The following is a 13,474-nucleotide window of genomic DNA, read 5'->3' on the forward strand; positions in this document are numbered from 1 at the left end:
GTTGATTTGTGCCTCCGCATGGAGATAGAGTTTAGTTGCTCCTTTCACTTGTTTCAGCTGCTGCGGTGGGAGGAGCAGCTGTTTATACTTCACCAACCAGGAACCCTGTCCGTAGTTGCTAACTGGGCCTGGGCCCCTCTTCGTAGCCACAGTGGCCCTTTGGATTCCCTCCTCTGCCGTGGGGGCCGTCACAGGGGGGCTTCAGGCTGCAGGTGCCTACTGTTGCAGCCCACCTAGATGTGCTCTCTCCTTGGGGTCTGCAACGGTGTTATGGGCTTTTCCAGCGGCCAGGGGTGGGATCACTTATATTTGTCGCTCCGTTGCTGTCGGCACCCACCAAATCTCACTTGTCCTCTATGGGTCGCAGGAGAGCTATTGGCATCTTCTACAGTCTGTGGTTAGTACACCTAGCTATGCTGCTTTTGCCCTGGGGTCTTCCAGCCTTGTGGCTGGCGGCTGGGTGCCTTCTACTGGTGCTGTGCAGAGGCTTTCCCTAAGGCTGCTGTGAGCCTGTAGGGTTTCCCCCTAGGCTACTAAGCTGGGTCTCTGGAACTCTCTCCAGCCCCAGTCCTCTCCGAGATCTCCGGCAATCCCTAGCCTCACGGGGTGGGCAATGGCAGCTGGGGGTCACCCCGCCCTCTGGGATTCTCTCCGGGCCTCTCCCGGAGCCGTGAATGCTCAGCGTGGCCCCTCTGCTAACGGCAGACAGAGAGTTTTGTCTGCTGCCCAGGCAGAGCTCCGGCGCTTCCCCTCCGGGTCGCAGAACCGGCCTTTGAAAGTTCCCCCAGCCCTGGTCCTCTCCGAGATCTCCGGTAATCCCTAGCCTCACGGGGTGGGCAACGGCAGCTGGGGGTCGCCCCGCCCTCTGGGCTTCTCTCCGGGCCTCTGCTGGGAGCCCTGAATGCTGGGCGTGGCCCCTCTGCTAATGGCAGACAGAGAGTTTTGTCTGCTGCCTGGCAGAACTCCGGCGCTTCCCCTCCGGGTCGCAGAACCGGCCTTTGAAAGTTCCCCCAGCCCCGGTCCTCTCCGAGATCTCCGGCAATCCCTACTCCCACGGGGCGGGCAACGGCAGCTGGGAGACCTCTGTGCCCTCCGTGATTCTCTCTGGGACCCTCCGGGCGCCCCGAGCACCAGGCTGGGTCTCCCCGCCAATGGCGGGGAGAGACTCTCCCCGCGGGCTCAGGTGTGCAACTCCAAAGTTTCCCTCTGCGTTTAGGAGTAATTGCAGGGGGTTTAGGTAGGGTTCTGGTCACCTGTTTCCACCGTCGCTCCTCTGTTGTGTTCTCACTCCTGCCCTAGATGTGTGTGGATCCTCTGGGGGCGTCCATTGGAAGAAAGCCGCTTGCGGGTACTAGGCTGCCCGTCGGGGTCGGAGAGTTTTCACCTATTTCCACATCCTCCCGGAGGAAAGTCCATCCGCCTTCCGATGTATAGTCGCGTGGGTGTCTCAGACGTCCTGAGATGCTGTCTGGATATCCTTTGTCAAGCGATAAGTGTCCAAATAATTGTAGACTCGAAGGGCGAGAGACAAAGAGGACTACTCACGGCGCCATCTTGGCTCTTCTCCTAATAAATTCTTAAGCGAATTTTCATTAAAAGATTCTAAAATCTTCCTTTAAGTATAAAATACTTTTTAAAAGAGTAGCTTAAAATACAGATCATTCCTAATTGTCAGATTCTGATATGGTCATATATAGATCACTTTGGATCATCTAAAATCTTAAGTATTCCCCAAATTCTAGTTAATGAAGGACCAATAACCAGATGAATTCTAAATAATGTGGCCTAGGAAAACATGATAACTATGTTCACATCAAATTTAAGCAAGAAAGCCAATTTTTATTTCATTTATACTGAGCTGCAGATAATGACTTAAAAATCAACTTAGTATTTTAGCCACAAGACACCAAAAACTACAGTGAAATTCTTACCTCCGGTATTATAGGTATAGGTTTTTTCTTATCCAAAATTTTTGGCTTTAAAATTACTTTCTCCACCTCCAACATTCCTATTGGTGTGTTTGGTTTAAATTTAATGGGGTTCTTTTCAGCTGACAGCAGATCAATTGTGTAACTTGATGGATTTAAGTGATATTGTGCACAGAGGAATATCAACAGGTCCATCATAGGTTTACTGTAAAATAAAAGTAATGCTGATCATAAAGGTCCATAAAACAATTTCATTAACTGTTAAAGTTATTGTTTCGACTATTCTTCTTAGGGCTTTCCTGACTTCAGTAGATACAATAAGGCTATAAAACAGTATTTGTGAAAGCAGCTTAAAATCTAACTGCAAGATATTTAAGCAGACAAAATTTTAATAGTTAAAAAGTTCTGAGTAGTACTCAAGAGAGCTTGGATCCTAGCGTTGATTTAATAATTACCTATAATTTATCTGCCAAATTGTCTCCATTTTATAAATTTAGAAGAAGTCCTTTCCTGAGCAGTGACTTGTTTAGCAGTTGCTCCTTCATAATACTATTTTGAATACTAGCAGTCTTTAGCTTATGAATTGGTTATATTCCAAAGTTCTCATAAGAATAAAGCATTAAGAACCATCATCATCCTTTGGGCTTTAGAAAGCATAGTGAGTATCTACTTGAGGAAGCCCACAAAATCCTAAAGAAGAGTATAGTACAGATTTTTTTTTTAAGATTTTATTTTCCCTTTTTCTCCCCAAAGCCCCCTGGTACACAGTTATATATACATATATTTCTTTTAGTTGTGAGTCCTTCCAACTGTGGCATGTGAGACGCTGCCCCAGCACTGCCTGACGAGCAGTGCCATGTCCACGCCCAGGATCCGAACCAGCAAAACTCTGGGCCACCAAAGCAGAGCGTGCGAACTTAACCACTTGGCCGCCAGGCTGGCCCCCTAGATTTCTTAATTCATTCAAACACCAGGCACTGAAGACACAGTACAAGTGTTATGGCACACTTGCCCTCATAGATCTAATACTCAACAAGGTGAACTAGATCAAGTGTTGGCAAACTACCATCCACAGGTCAATGTGGGCCTACAGCCTGTTTTTGTTAATTAAGTTTTATTGGAACACAGCCATGCTTATTTGTTTACATAATATCTAGAACTGCTTTTATGTTACAATGCATATTTGAGTAGATGTGACTGAGACTGTATGGCTCACAAAGCCTAACATATTTACTATTGAGTCCTTGACATAAATATTTTATGGGCTCTTCAACTAGACAATAAAAAAGTAACCAAGTTGGGGCCGGCCCAGTGGCACAGTGGTTAAATGCACACATTCCACTTTGGTGGCCCAGGGTTCACTGGTTTGAATCCTGGGTGTGGACATGGCATGACATGGCAAGTCACACTGTGGTAGGCATCCCACATACAAAGTAGAAGAAGATGGGCATGGATGTTAGCTCAGGGCCAGCCTTCCTCAGCAAAAAAAAAAAGAGGAGGATTGGCAGCACATGTGGGCTCAGGGCTGAGCTTCCTCAAAAAAAATAAAAGTAACCAAGCAAATGCATGAGATAATTTCAAATAGTAATTGGTAAGTACTAATGGTAATACAGAACCTATTTCTATAGGAAATTGCACACCCAAATTGACATTCAGAGACACTACCCAATTTTTTACTTCTCTTTCCATAGACTCCAATTGTTGGCATAGACTTGTGTTTTCATTCACACCAACAACAGAACAATGTGGTCTCTGAGTCTTTCTTAATTGTCAGCCCTTAAGAGAAGCACACTGAAAAATTTTTTGTATTATGTGCTTTCCTCAAATGTCTGCCGACTTAAGCTGTTAGTTCATACTTAATACTGAGGTGCTAAAACACTGTGTAAAAGTCCTGTTTTCATGGATTGAAGTACGGGTTAATGGGCTTTATTTGAGGGTAATCAGGTAGCCAGCTATATTTTTCCCTTGGGAAATATAAATGTCAATAAAAAACAATTCTCCGATTTCTCGACTAGAGATATGAACCTGACTACTGGCTTTCAGAAACTTGACAGGGAAATGAGGCTAGGAATCTCACCATTCAGCATGCCATTTTTAACTTAGTAAATCTTTTCATATGCGCCTCACCCTCACCTTCCTAAGTGGAGTCCTCGGGTCTCCAGCCTCTCTGGTTCAGTTTTTCCAGAGAGGCAGTCTTGTCTGACAGTGTGTGTTCCTGAGGTCAAACAGCACTTTCGATAGATTCTCAAACCATCCAGTGACCAGCCCCCTACCTCATCCTCCCCTTCTGTGGTTATTGCCCATTCTTAGGCCATTCCAATCTCAAGAGGTATGTTTCGTAATGGTACCCTCACGTCTCTTCTCCTCCCGCCCATATAAGTAGCACCCCTTACACAAATATCAAGAAAAATAAATAAATAAAAGACTCTAAGTCCCTCACAAAGAAAAAGTTCTCTGAAATATGTTTCAGTCCTCAAAATGTGTTCCCTACATCTTTATTAGATGCTTCCACAATAATATTCGGGAGTTTTATGTGCTTCTCTTGAGCTATCTAGGATGCTTATACCTAAATTTGTCTATAATTGCCCAAATTTTGGCTTTGGATAGTAGATATTAAATTTCATCCAGAGGGAGACTAGCATAATGGTATTATTGAAGTTTATTTTTTAATAACATAGTATGCCATGAGAGAAATTTGATGCCACATGGAAATGGTACCTTCTTTTTCTGATAGCAAATATAGTTAGGAAGGATTAGGTAATGTCTACATAAATACAACATAATTATAAATACAGTTAAGCTGGAAGAGGAGAGAACTTTCACTGCCAACTGAATGGAGAGCTGTCCACTGTTGTCTATGAATAAATAGTGACACGTTCAGATTATATTTCTCTTTCTATGTATAAATGTGCCAAGTAATAAATGTAAAAGTTAAAACTTATACTTCAAACATCTTTTACTTCTTAAAGGTACAGTTCTTTAGAATCTCTGCCAGAGCTACACAAAAGTTAACAAGACAAAAATAGTTATTAAAGTTTTGTTTTTGTTAATCCATATTTTTGTGCCATTTTCATCCCCTTATGTACAAACATATAAAAATTTAAAGAAAAAGATATTATCCATTTTAAAAGGTAAGAACAATTTAACCCTCTTGATGTACACTTCTTATTTAACTCTTCTGATATGCCTTAATGAATTATTGTATTTATAACTGTGATATATTAATTTTCTAATGGACCAAGAATATTATAATAAGGGCCTATTCCCTCAGTCGACTTGGTCATTTGTAATCTTTGCACACTAGACCAGATTTCATGGCAAGAAGGTTGCATGCTGACTAGAGCTATATCATGACCTTTGAACTCAAAACTGCCTAAATATTTTCTAGTAAAAATGCCTCTTTGAAAGACAATTAGAAATCATACAACTTCTTTACGACTTTATTCTCTCATTCTATAATTTTAGGTTTAATTCTTTAGTCAATAATTCTAGAAGCCCAATTTTGTCTTGAAAATATTCCTATTCCCAGACAGATAAATGCAACAGACCAGAAAGTTCTGTGACAGACACAAATACAGATGGAAATTTAATACTGCATATGATAATGGTATTTCAGATTTCTGGGGGAAGAACTGAATTTTCAACAACTGATACTGGAAAAACTGACTAGCCATCTGATGAAAAATAAGTTATGCATCTAACTTATTTCCTACACTAAAGTAAGCTCCAAGTGGAGGAGATATAAAAATATGAGGATATAGCTCTAGGGGGAAAAAAAAACCCAGGATAGAAATTCATCTTTATGCAGGTTAGTTCTAGAACAGTGCTGTCCAACAGAGCTTTCTGCAATGCTGGAAATTTTCTGTATCCATGTTGTCCAGGACAGTGGCCACTCACCACATGTGGCTACTGAGCAATTGAAATACGTTGAGCTGGTGGACTAACTAACTGAATTTTCTTTTCATTTCATTTCAACTCAATTTAAGTAGCCACATGTGGTGAGTGGCCACTGTATTGGGCAGAGCAGTTCTAGTGCATTGGTTCTCAAAGTGAGATTCACGGACCAGCAGCACCAGTACTGCTGAGAACTTGTTAGAAATGCATGTTGTCAAGCCTCAACCCAAGGCTTGACACTAAATCAGAAACTCTGAGGGTGAGGCGCAGCAGTATGTGCTTTGACAAGCACTCCTGATTCTGATGCATCCTATAGTTTTCAAACCAGTGATCTAGAGAGAAGAGGATAAACAAACGAGTAAAATATATAGTATATCAGATAATTATAAATGCTATGATAAAAATAAGATAGGGAAGGAGGTTAGGAAACATCCTAACTGACAAAATGACATTAGAATAGAGAACTCAATGTAATGGGACATCTGGGGAAAGATCATTCCAGGCAGAGCTGACACGTGCAAAGGCTCTGAGGTAGAAGTGTGCTCCACGTGTTTACGGAAAAACAGAAACCAGTCCTCTAGGGTGAAAACAGTAGACGTGAAATCAGAGTGATGATCTTACAGAGCTTAAAGGCCTGGTGAAGACTTGGGGTTTTATTGAGTGAGACAGAAAACCACTGAAGAGTTCTGAGGAGTGATGCCATCTACTTCACATTTTAAAAGGATTATATTCTGATGGCTGTATTCAGAGTAGTCGGCGGGGAGCAGTTACAAAGCTACTGCAAAAATTTAGGTAGGAGATGGTGGTGGCTATGACCCGTCAGAATCCAGATACATTCTGCAAGGAGTTGATAAGATTAAAGCCAGCACAAGAGGAAAGGGGTAAGAAGGCACAAGAAACAGAGAGAAGAGCTAGCCAGTGCAAAGAGGCCAGGTTTGCAGGGGCGCTACAAAGTGGCGGGGTTGCTGAGAGGACTGACGGGAGGCCTAAAACGCTAGTTTAAACTATTTGCTATGTGATATGCTTACTAAGCTCTCCCTGGTGACCTATAAACCATCACCAAGGTCCTGGTAGCCTTGGGAAAGGTTAAATTAAGGAACGAAAGGAAATTTCAGAAGTCAGAGGCTGAAAAACAAGAATTCGAAAATAAGAACGTCAGAGCCAGAGGTGGCTCCAAGAAAACAAATCCTTGGGCATTTACAATAATATTATAAAGGGTCTTGAACTTTCCACAAGGTGGGGTTCAGGTCAATCTTATCTAGACCTTAAGGAGCAGAGTGACCTCAAGCTGGTATCTGGGTTCCATTTCCACCTGGATGTGAACTCCTGTCTAGCAGGGCCATCTTTTAGCAACCTTTATTCCCAGGACCTAATACAATGTCAAGCACATAGTGCGGTCAACATCACTGAATGAGGAATTTATAGGAACCAGCGACCATTTATCTCCAGGTAATTCTGCGTAAATATCCATGAGCTGAAACATATAACAGATAATATACAACTGAGATCTCTGTATAGTATCTGATGCATGAAAAGGCAAAGTTGTTGAAAGGAGATTCAGAGGCTTTAAAAACCACCATACAGGTGTGAAAGCTGTGTTGCTTTTTATTTTATTTTATTTTTTTTTTAAGATTTTATTTTTTTCCTTTTTCTTCCCAAAGCCCCTGGTACATAGTTGTATATTCTTCGTTGTGGGTCCCTCTAGTTGTGGTATGTGGGATGCTGCCTCAGCGTGGTTTGATGAGCAGTGCCATGTCCACGCCCAGGATTCGAACCAACGAAACACTGGGCCACCTGCAGCGGATCGCGCAAACTTAACCACTCGGCCACGGGGCCAGCCCCCCAGCTGTGTTGCTTTTTAATCAACAGACTTGACTAGTAGCCTTGTTGTGTCTAAAGCCATGACATCTTTAGATTTAAGCATTAAGTTGGGCTAAGACCTTTTCCAAAACAGCCTCAGACCAGTTCGAATGCTTGAAGCATTTAATTGAAACCTCAGCAGTTGGCACTAAAAGCACAGAAGAGATGACCCTAACCTAGCTGATTTTGAGGGTGGGAATTACTGACTGTCTAGCTCTACCAGAAAGGAGCTGTAACCCTATGAAAGTAGGACATTACTTTTAAGTGGGGGTCCATCCAGTGGGGCTGCCGTTAGGATTATTTAAGTCACAAAGTGTACCCACAGAAAATGAAATCATCTTGAGCATAGTTGTTTAGAATTATCCACCCGGATGCCAAATTACTTCAACCAAAGACAATCATTTTGGTTTGAGGATAATTATCAGAGCTGACGCACCAAACAGCAGTTGGCTCACAGTTTCAACCACAGGATGACCATAGGAAGGATGCTTGTTTTCTTGTTTGCTAAGGCGGGAGTACTTCTAGCAGTCCACCTGAAAGCTGAGCCAAGTTACTAAAAGTTGAAAAGGACTGGCTGAACTTGATCATCGCTTCCTCACTCAAATAAGTAACAGTCTCTTCCTCCATTATACCACCGTGTCACTTTGAATTTTGGGTTTATTATAGTACTTAACAGAGCATGCTTTGCATGAGTCTTATTTACATATCTTTCTCCTGCAAAATAATGAGTTCCTGGAGGGCAAATTTGTTTTTAAGACTCTTTAAAAACTCTTCTTTGAAAGGAAGAAATCCCTATGAGATTTCCCACTTCCTTTTAAAAATAAATAACAATCCTTTATATTAATTTCATATCTGTTACTTCATTTGAGCTCACAACCACCACAAAAGCTACTCCCATTTTATGAATGAAAAAATTGAGGTTAGAGAAGTTACATGAGCAGACTATGAAGAGCATACATAGAATTAGGGTGCAGTCAGGATTAGAACGTCTTGACTCCTAATGCAGCTACATTTAGCCTCATGATACCATAAGGCAGGATTCAGGCTGGGGCGGATGGTTTGCAACAAGCTATCTGCTGTAGTTTCACTTCATGGATTAATGACATCACTAACTCACCCCCTAAATCCTCTGGTAACCCTTTCTGCGTTCATGACGTATATCACAGGTAATCTTGTCCTAGTTTTGCTACCTGATAGATAATAGAAGACTTCCATTTTTGTGTTTTAAAGATCCAGTTGGGTACCAAAAATGAAAGTCACGGTTCACCACAGAGCTTTCACATCAGCAAGGTGTCCAACAATTGCCTTGGTGAATTTCCAAACTCCAAAGGTGTTTAAACAAAGTCACTTACCAATAAGGTGGCTATGTAATTTATCATCCAACCTGGGACACCTGAGAGTGAAAGGGGGCACTATTAGTAATTACACTGGGATAATAGGTTAAAACAGGGACTGTCATAGGAAAACGTGGATGCATGATGAAAAGTACTTATTATGAATAGATGAGTTTCAAGCATCTTATAAGGGGCTGAACTCTATGAAAAAGGGTCTTCCTCATTATGATTCTTTAAATCTCCCCCAGTATATAATAAACTACTTTACCCATTTTCAATACATCCTCAAAACTGAGTTTGGTTGAACTGGTTCTGGTTGCCCCTTACAAACGCACACTAACAACTCAATTAGACTTACCAATGATGGTATGGGGGTTTTTAGAACATTTCTACAGTTACTGATGTTTGTTTGTCTTATGCTAACCCATCTAGTTCAGTAATGAGTTTGTAAATGAAGCAATGCTCTCTACCTATGCCTGTATACATGAAATGAAGTGGATCAGGTACAGAAAATAAAGAAACCTTGTCTCAAAGTTGAGAATGCTTATTGAATTATGCACAATAAAGAGTTGAAGATAATTGATAATAGATCATATCAGCATTAAGTGGACAAAAGTTCTTATATCAAATACTAAAAACAGATATTTCTAAAAGTAAAAAAGAAAAAAATTGAAATTCACTGCTTTAGACTAAACTCTACCTGGTCAATTATCATGGATGTTATATTAGGAGATAATTATAATTAAGTGCATAAATACTGTGATTTAAGGACATACCAATTAAAACATATACACATCCCTTATAAAAACAGAAATATCACAAATATATCTCACTGCAATTGGGGCAATTGAAATATGGACAAAGGATAAGGTAAAATTTTATTGACATGAAAGTTAGAAATCATTGACTGAAAAAAGAGCAGGTAAACAGATAGCATGTGCAATATGATGCCATATTGGTAAAAAAAAAAAAAGTGCCTATATAGGCATATGGATACAGAAACATTTGTGTGTGTGTGCATACATGTGTACGTGAATAAACGGTTATACACCACAATGTTAATCGTTGTAATCTACCTGCTTAATAATGCCATGGCACTTCAAATTTTTTTTGGCTTTTCTGTATTTTCCTACTTTCTCTAATGTTCAACTATTGCATTTGTAGCCATGAAAAATCAAAAACAAAAATTAACAAGGGTCATTCTTATAAGGCGAAGCTGCCAGGAAAGGATAGGGAAGACGGTGGCCCTCCTAGGAACGATACCCAGAGAGCATTTGTGAGGATTCTGTCACCCATTCTCAACCCGGAGAGCAATCAGCCAACAGATGCTTACATGCTCCCTGGCTCAGGGCTGTGCAGGGCAGTCCCAGGGCCTCAGTTACAGCATTCTTCAGTTCCACCAAGTGAAAACTCAGGCAGCACTGTTACACTTAAATAACAGTTAAAATTCCAACGTTTATTTTAAGCAGCTACAGTTGAATTAGTATCTAAATCAATTCTTTTTCACAGAGTTCAACTTTGAAATCTATTAGCCTATTATATAATGTATTTATCACACATTTGTCATCATTTGACAATTTTCAATAAATATAAGTATGGAAGGAAATTTTGAAACTCTTTGAGATCTATACTGCTGTGTTACTGTTTTTTTTTTTTTAAAACACAATTGACCCACATGATCCAGTATTATCTTGCCATTTTCCATAGTCTACTTTTTTCCAATAGGTGGCACTGCAGTCCACGTAAAATGCTCCTAAGCTAGTTATCTGACCCACCCAACGCCAGTCAAATCTGTGGGCTTATTCGCAACACTGCTATAAACTGTGCTACTGGACAGGCAAATCAGGCCACAAATCATGTGCAACATATCCCTGGGTCATTTTACAGGCAAAGGCCAGAGAAGTGAAGTGACTTGCTTGAGGTCACACAGCAAGTTATGGAATCAACTATAGGGCCTGAGATTTCTAACTTCAAGTTCTATGCTTTCCTTATTTGTGTTTCCATTCATGGCATTCTCAGATTTGCTCAAATCAAAAGAAATTCCTATGTATGGTAGGGGCATAAAAGAGAGAAATATTCTCCCCTGTGATAAATGGTATTGATTCCATCCTTCCCTCTGTAGGAGAGCAAGTGTGCTAGTATAGCCATAGGATGCTCTCCCTATAGGCTAACAAAGAGGATTAATGCCCATCTTTCAAAAAATTTCTCAAATGAAACTGCTTGTAAAGTGTCCCAGAGGAAGAGAAAAGAGGAAAACGGAGTGAACACTTATTCAGTGAGGAATAATTACATACGGGGCAGACACTGGCTACAAGGTAAGGACCCCATATTTCCTTGTTCTCTGTAGTATTTATCACAGTTCAGCATATAAGCTAATTTTCATTAAAAATTAACTTTTCCCAAGTCCTGGTACACACCACCACTTAGGCTGTTGCGTAGGGTGGCATTTTCTGAGGAGGACAGCCTCTAGGCAGCTGGTCTCTAACCACAGTCACCTTTAACGCTCACTTTAGAAAGGCACAGAGCTGCTGTGTCAGGTGAAAAAGGTCGTTCACTATACCAGCACACTCGTACATATATACATAAATATATATAGGTATATATACGCATATACACATACACATATATAGCTATACTACAGTATACTTTATGTTATATATAAATAAAATATTTTAATTCCTCCTTCCTTCAGCCCAACCATCCATCATATGAGGATACACAGAAATGCTCAAGAGTTTTCCGGCTGGCCCTGCAAAGGATCACAAAGGCAAGATGGCAGACACGAGGTGACTTTTGGTCATTAAAGAGCCAGTATCACTAAGCTCTGGTACCTAAAGATTGTTAAGCCAGAAGAAGGATACCAACCCAATTCAGGATAACAAGCTTTTAGTCTCCCCCTGAGCATAAAGTCTATTACCAACTCCAACTTTATTGTGTTCCCTAATCTGAGTCAGCTCTTTGGTGAAAAACCAATGTACAGCAAGTGCATTCTTCTGAAGATAATGCTGTGTGTTCACATTCTTGAAAATGGAACATTCTGAGCATAACTCTGCATGAGTTGTATTAGGAAGACAGAGGGGAATTTTCTAACAATCTCCAAGAATACATTGTGAGCAAAAACAATATTTCTGAAAAGTTAAATGAAACATATGATAAATTTCCTAAATATTTATTTCAGTCTAATATTGATATTATTCTTCAAAGGAAATGCATAGAAATAATACTATCAAGATAAACATATTTATATTGGAATATGATCTACATTGGAACATAATTATAAAGGAATATTTACACAAATTAAGAAAAGATGGTCTCAAAATTATATTAGAGACCCTTCACAGTGACATATGGAACTCTGATTTACCTAAGAAAACCTTATGCACTCAAACTTATTTAAAATTACTCCTCCCTAGGCCCCCACCAAATTCCTGTATCATTTTGTTGAAACTTTTCCTATTCCATTTATAGTAATAAAGCCATGAAGAAATTTAAATTATCTATGTCACAGGTCTTCACATTAGGTAGCTAACATTTTTCAGAAGTAGAATGTATTTTTCTATTTAAACCTTTATGTTGTTGTTGTTGTTATTGTTAAACTTTTTTTTTAAACAATGGGCCAAGAGTAGCTGCAACATTCAATACATCCCAAATCACACTCTTAAGATATCCTGAATCATACTCTAAAAGATCTAGAATCATTCCTAAGATATCCAGAATCATACTCCTAAGATATTCAGTCACAGAACCACTTTTAATCATAAAAGCTTAATATAAAAACTTTAGTCATAGCATCTACAGCTTGAGTCATTCCTGAATAAAACTATTAGGAACAAAGTCCCTAAATCAACCCCCCTAGAAAAACATTGATATAAAACAAATTCTACCCTCAGAAAAATTTTTCAGCCCTAAACAAAATGTAAAAAGCAATCAGTATTTGGAGCATTTGCATTCCGGGCATGCTTGCCTTGCTGTCTACCTGGAGAAAACGCCTATATTTAAAAGATCCTGGGGAAGCAACTAGGGCCCATTCAAATGCCTCTTCAAAGCACCTCATTTAAGTTGCTACCTCCGTCTACGTATAAGGGTCTAGGAAGACTTTAGTTACTACATTGCAAGAATGTGCTAAACACTATGAAGAAGAGTAATGATGTCCATATGAACTTATGGTTTATTCAAGAAGACATACACATAAATTATAGCATAGAACATATACCATTTGATAACCATCAATGGTATGAAGTGTCAGAAGAGTTTGGAAAGCTTAAGATATTCAAAGGGGAGTATCAAGGGAAAAGCCTACTTAATTTCAGAGGAGAAGAAAATAAGGTGTCCCAATCTCCAGGCTTGGTACTCTAGACTTCCTTAATTTGGTATTGAATTGCTCTTCCTGCAGTCTTTTATCAAAGTAGTGCCACAAACAGAGGGTGTTTCAGTCAGATTAATCCGAGGGTGGAGGGT

At 40.1% G+C, this 13,474-nt stretch overlaps 1 protein-coding gene across 4 annotated transcripts in view; it reads right to left on the reverse strand.

Moving 5' to 3' along the window:
- COBLL1 (cordon-bleu WH2 repeat protein like 1) overlaps window positions 1–13,474 on the reverse strand; it is a 161,437-nt gene that overhangs the window by 52,643 nt on the left and 95,320 nt on the right. For all 4 annotated transcript variants that reach the window (XM_046658149.1, XM_046658151.1, XM_046658150.1 and 1 more), the window contains exon 5: window positions 1,932–2,133. In XM_046658149.1, the coding sequence (XP_046514105.1) occupies window positions 1,932–2,133 (202 nt within the window). The remainder of the gene's footprint in view (window positions 1–1,931; window positions 2,134–13,474) is intronic.

Source organism: Equus quagga, chromosome 4, assembly GCF_021613505.1.
Source record: "Equus quagga isolate Etosha38 chromosome 4, UCLA_HA_Equagga_1.0, whole genome shotgun sequence".
Lineage (NCBI taxonomy): Eukaryota > Metazoa > Chordata > Mammalia > Perissodactyla > Equidae > Equus > Equus quagga.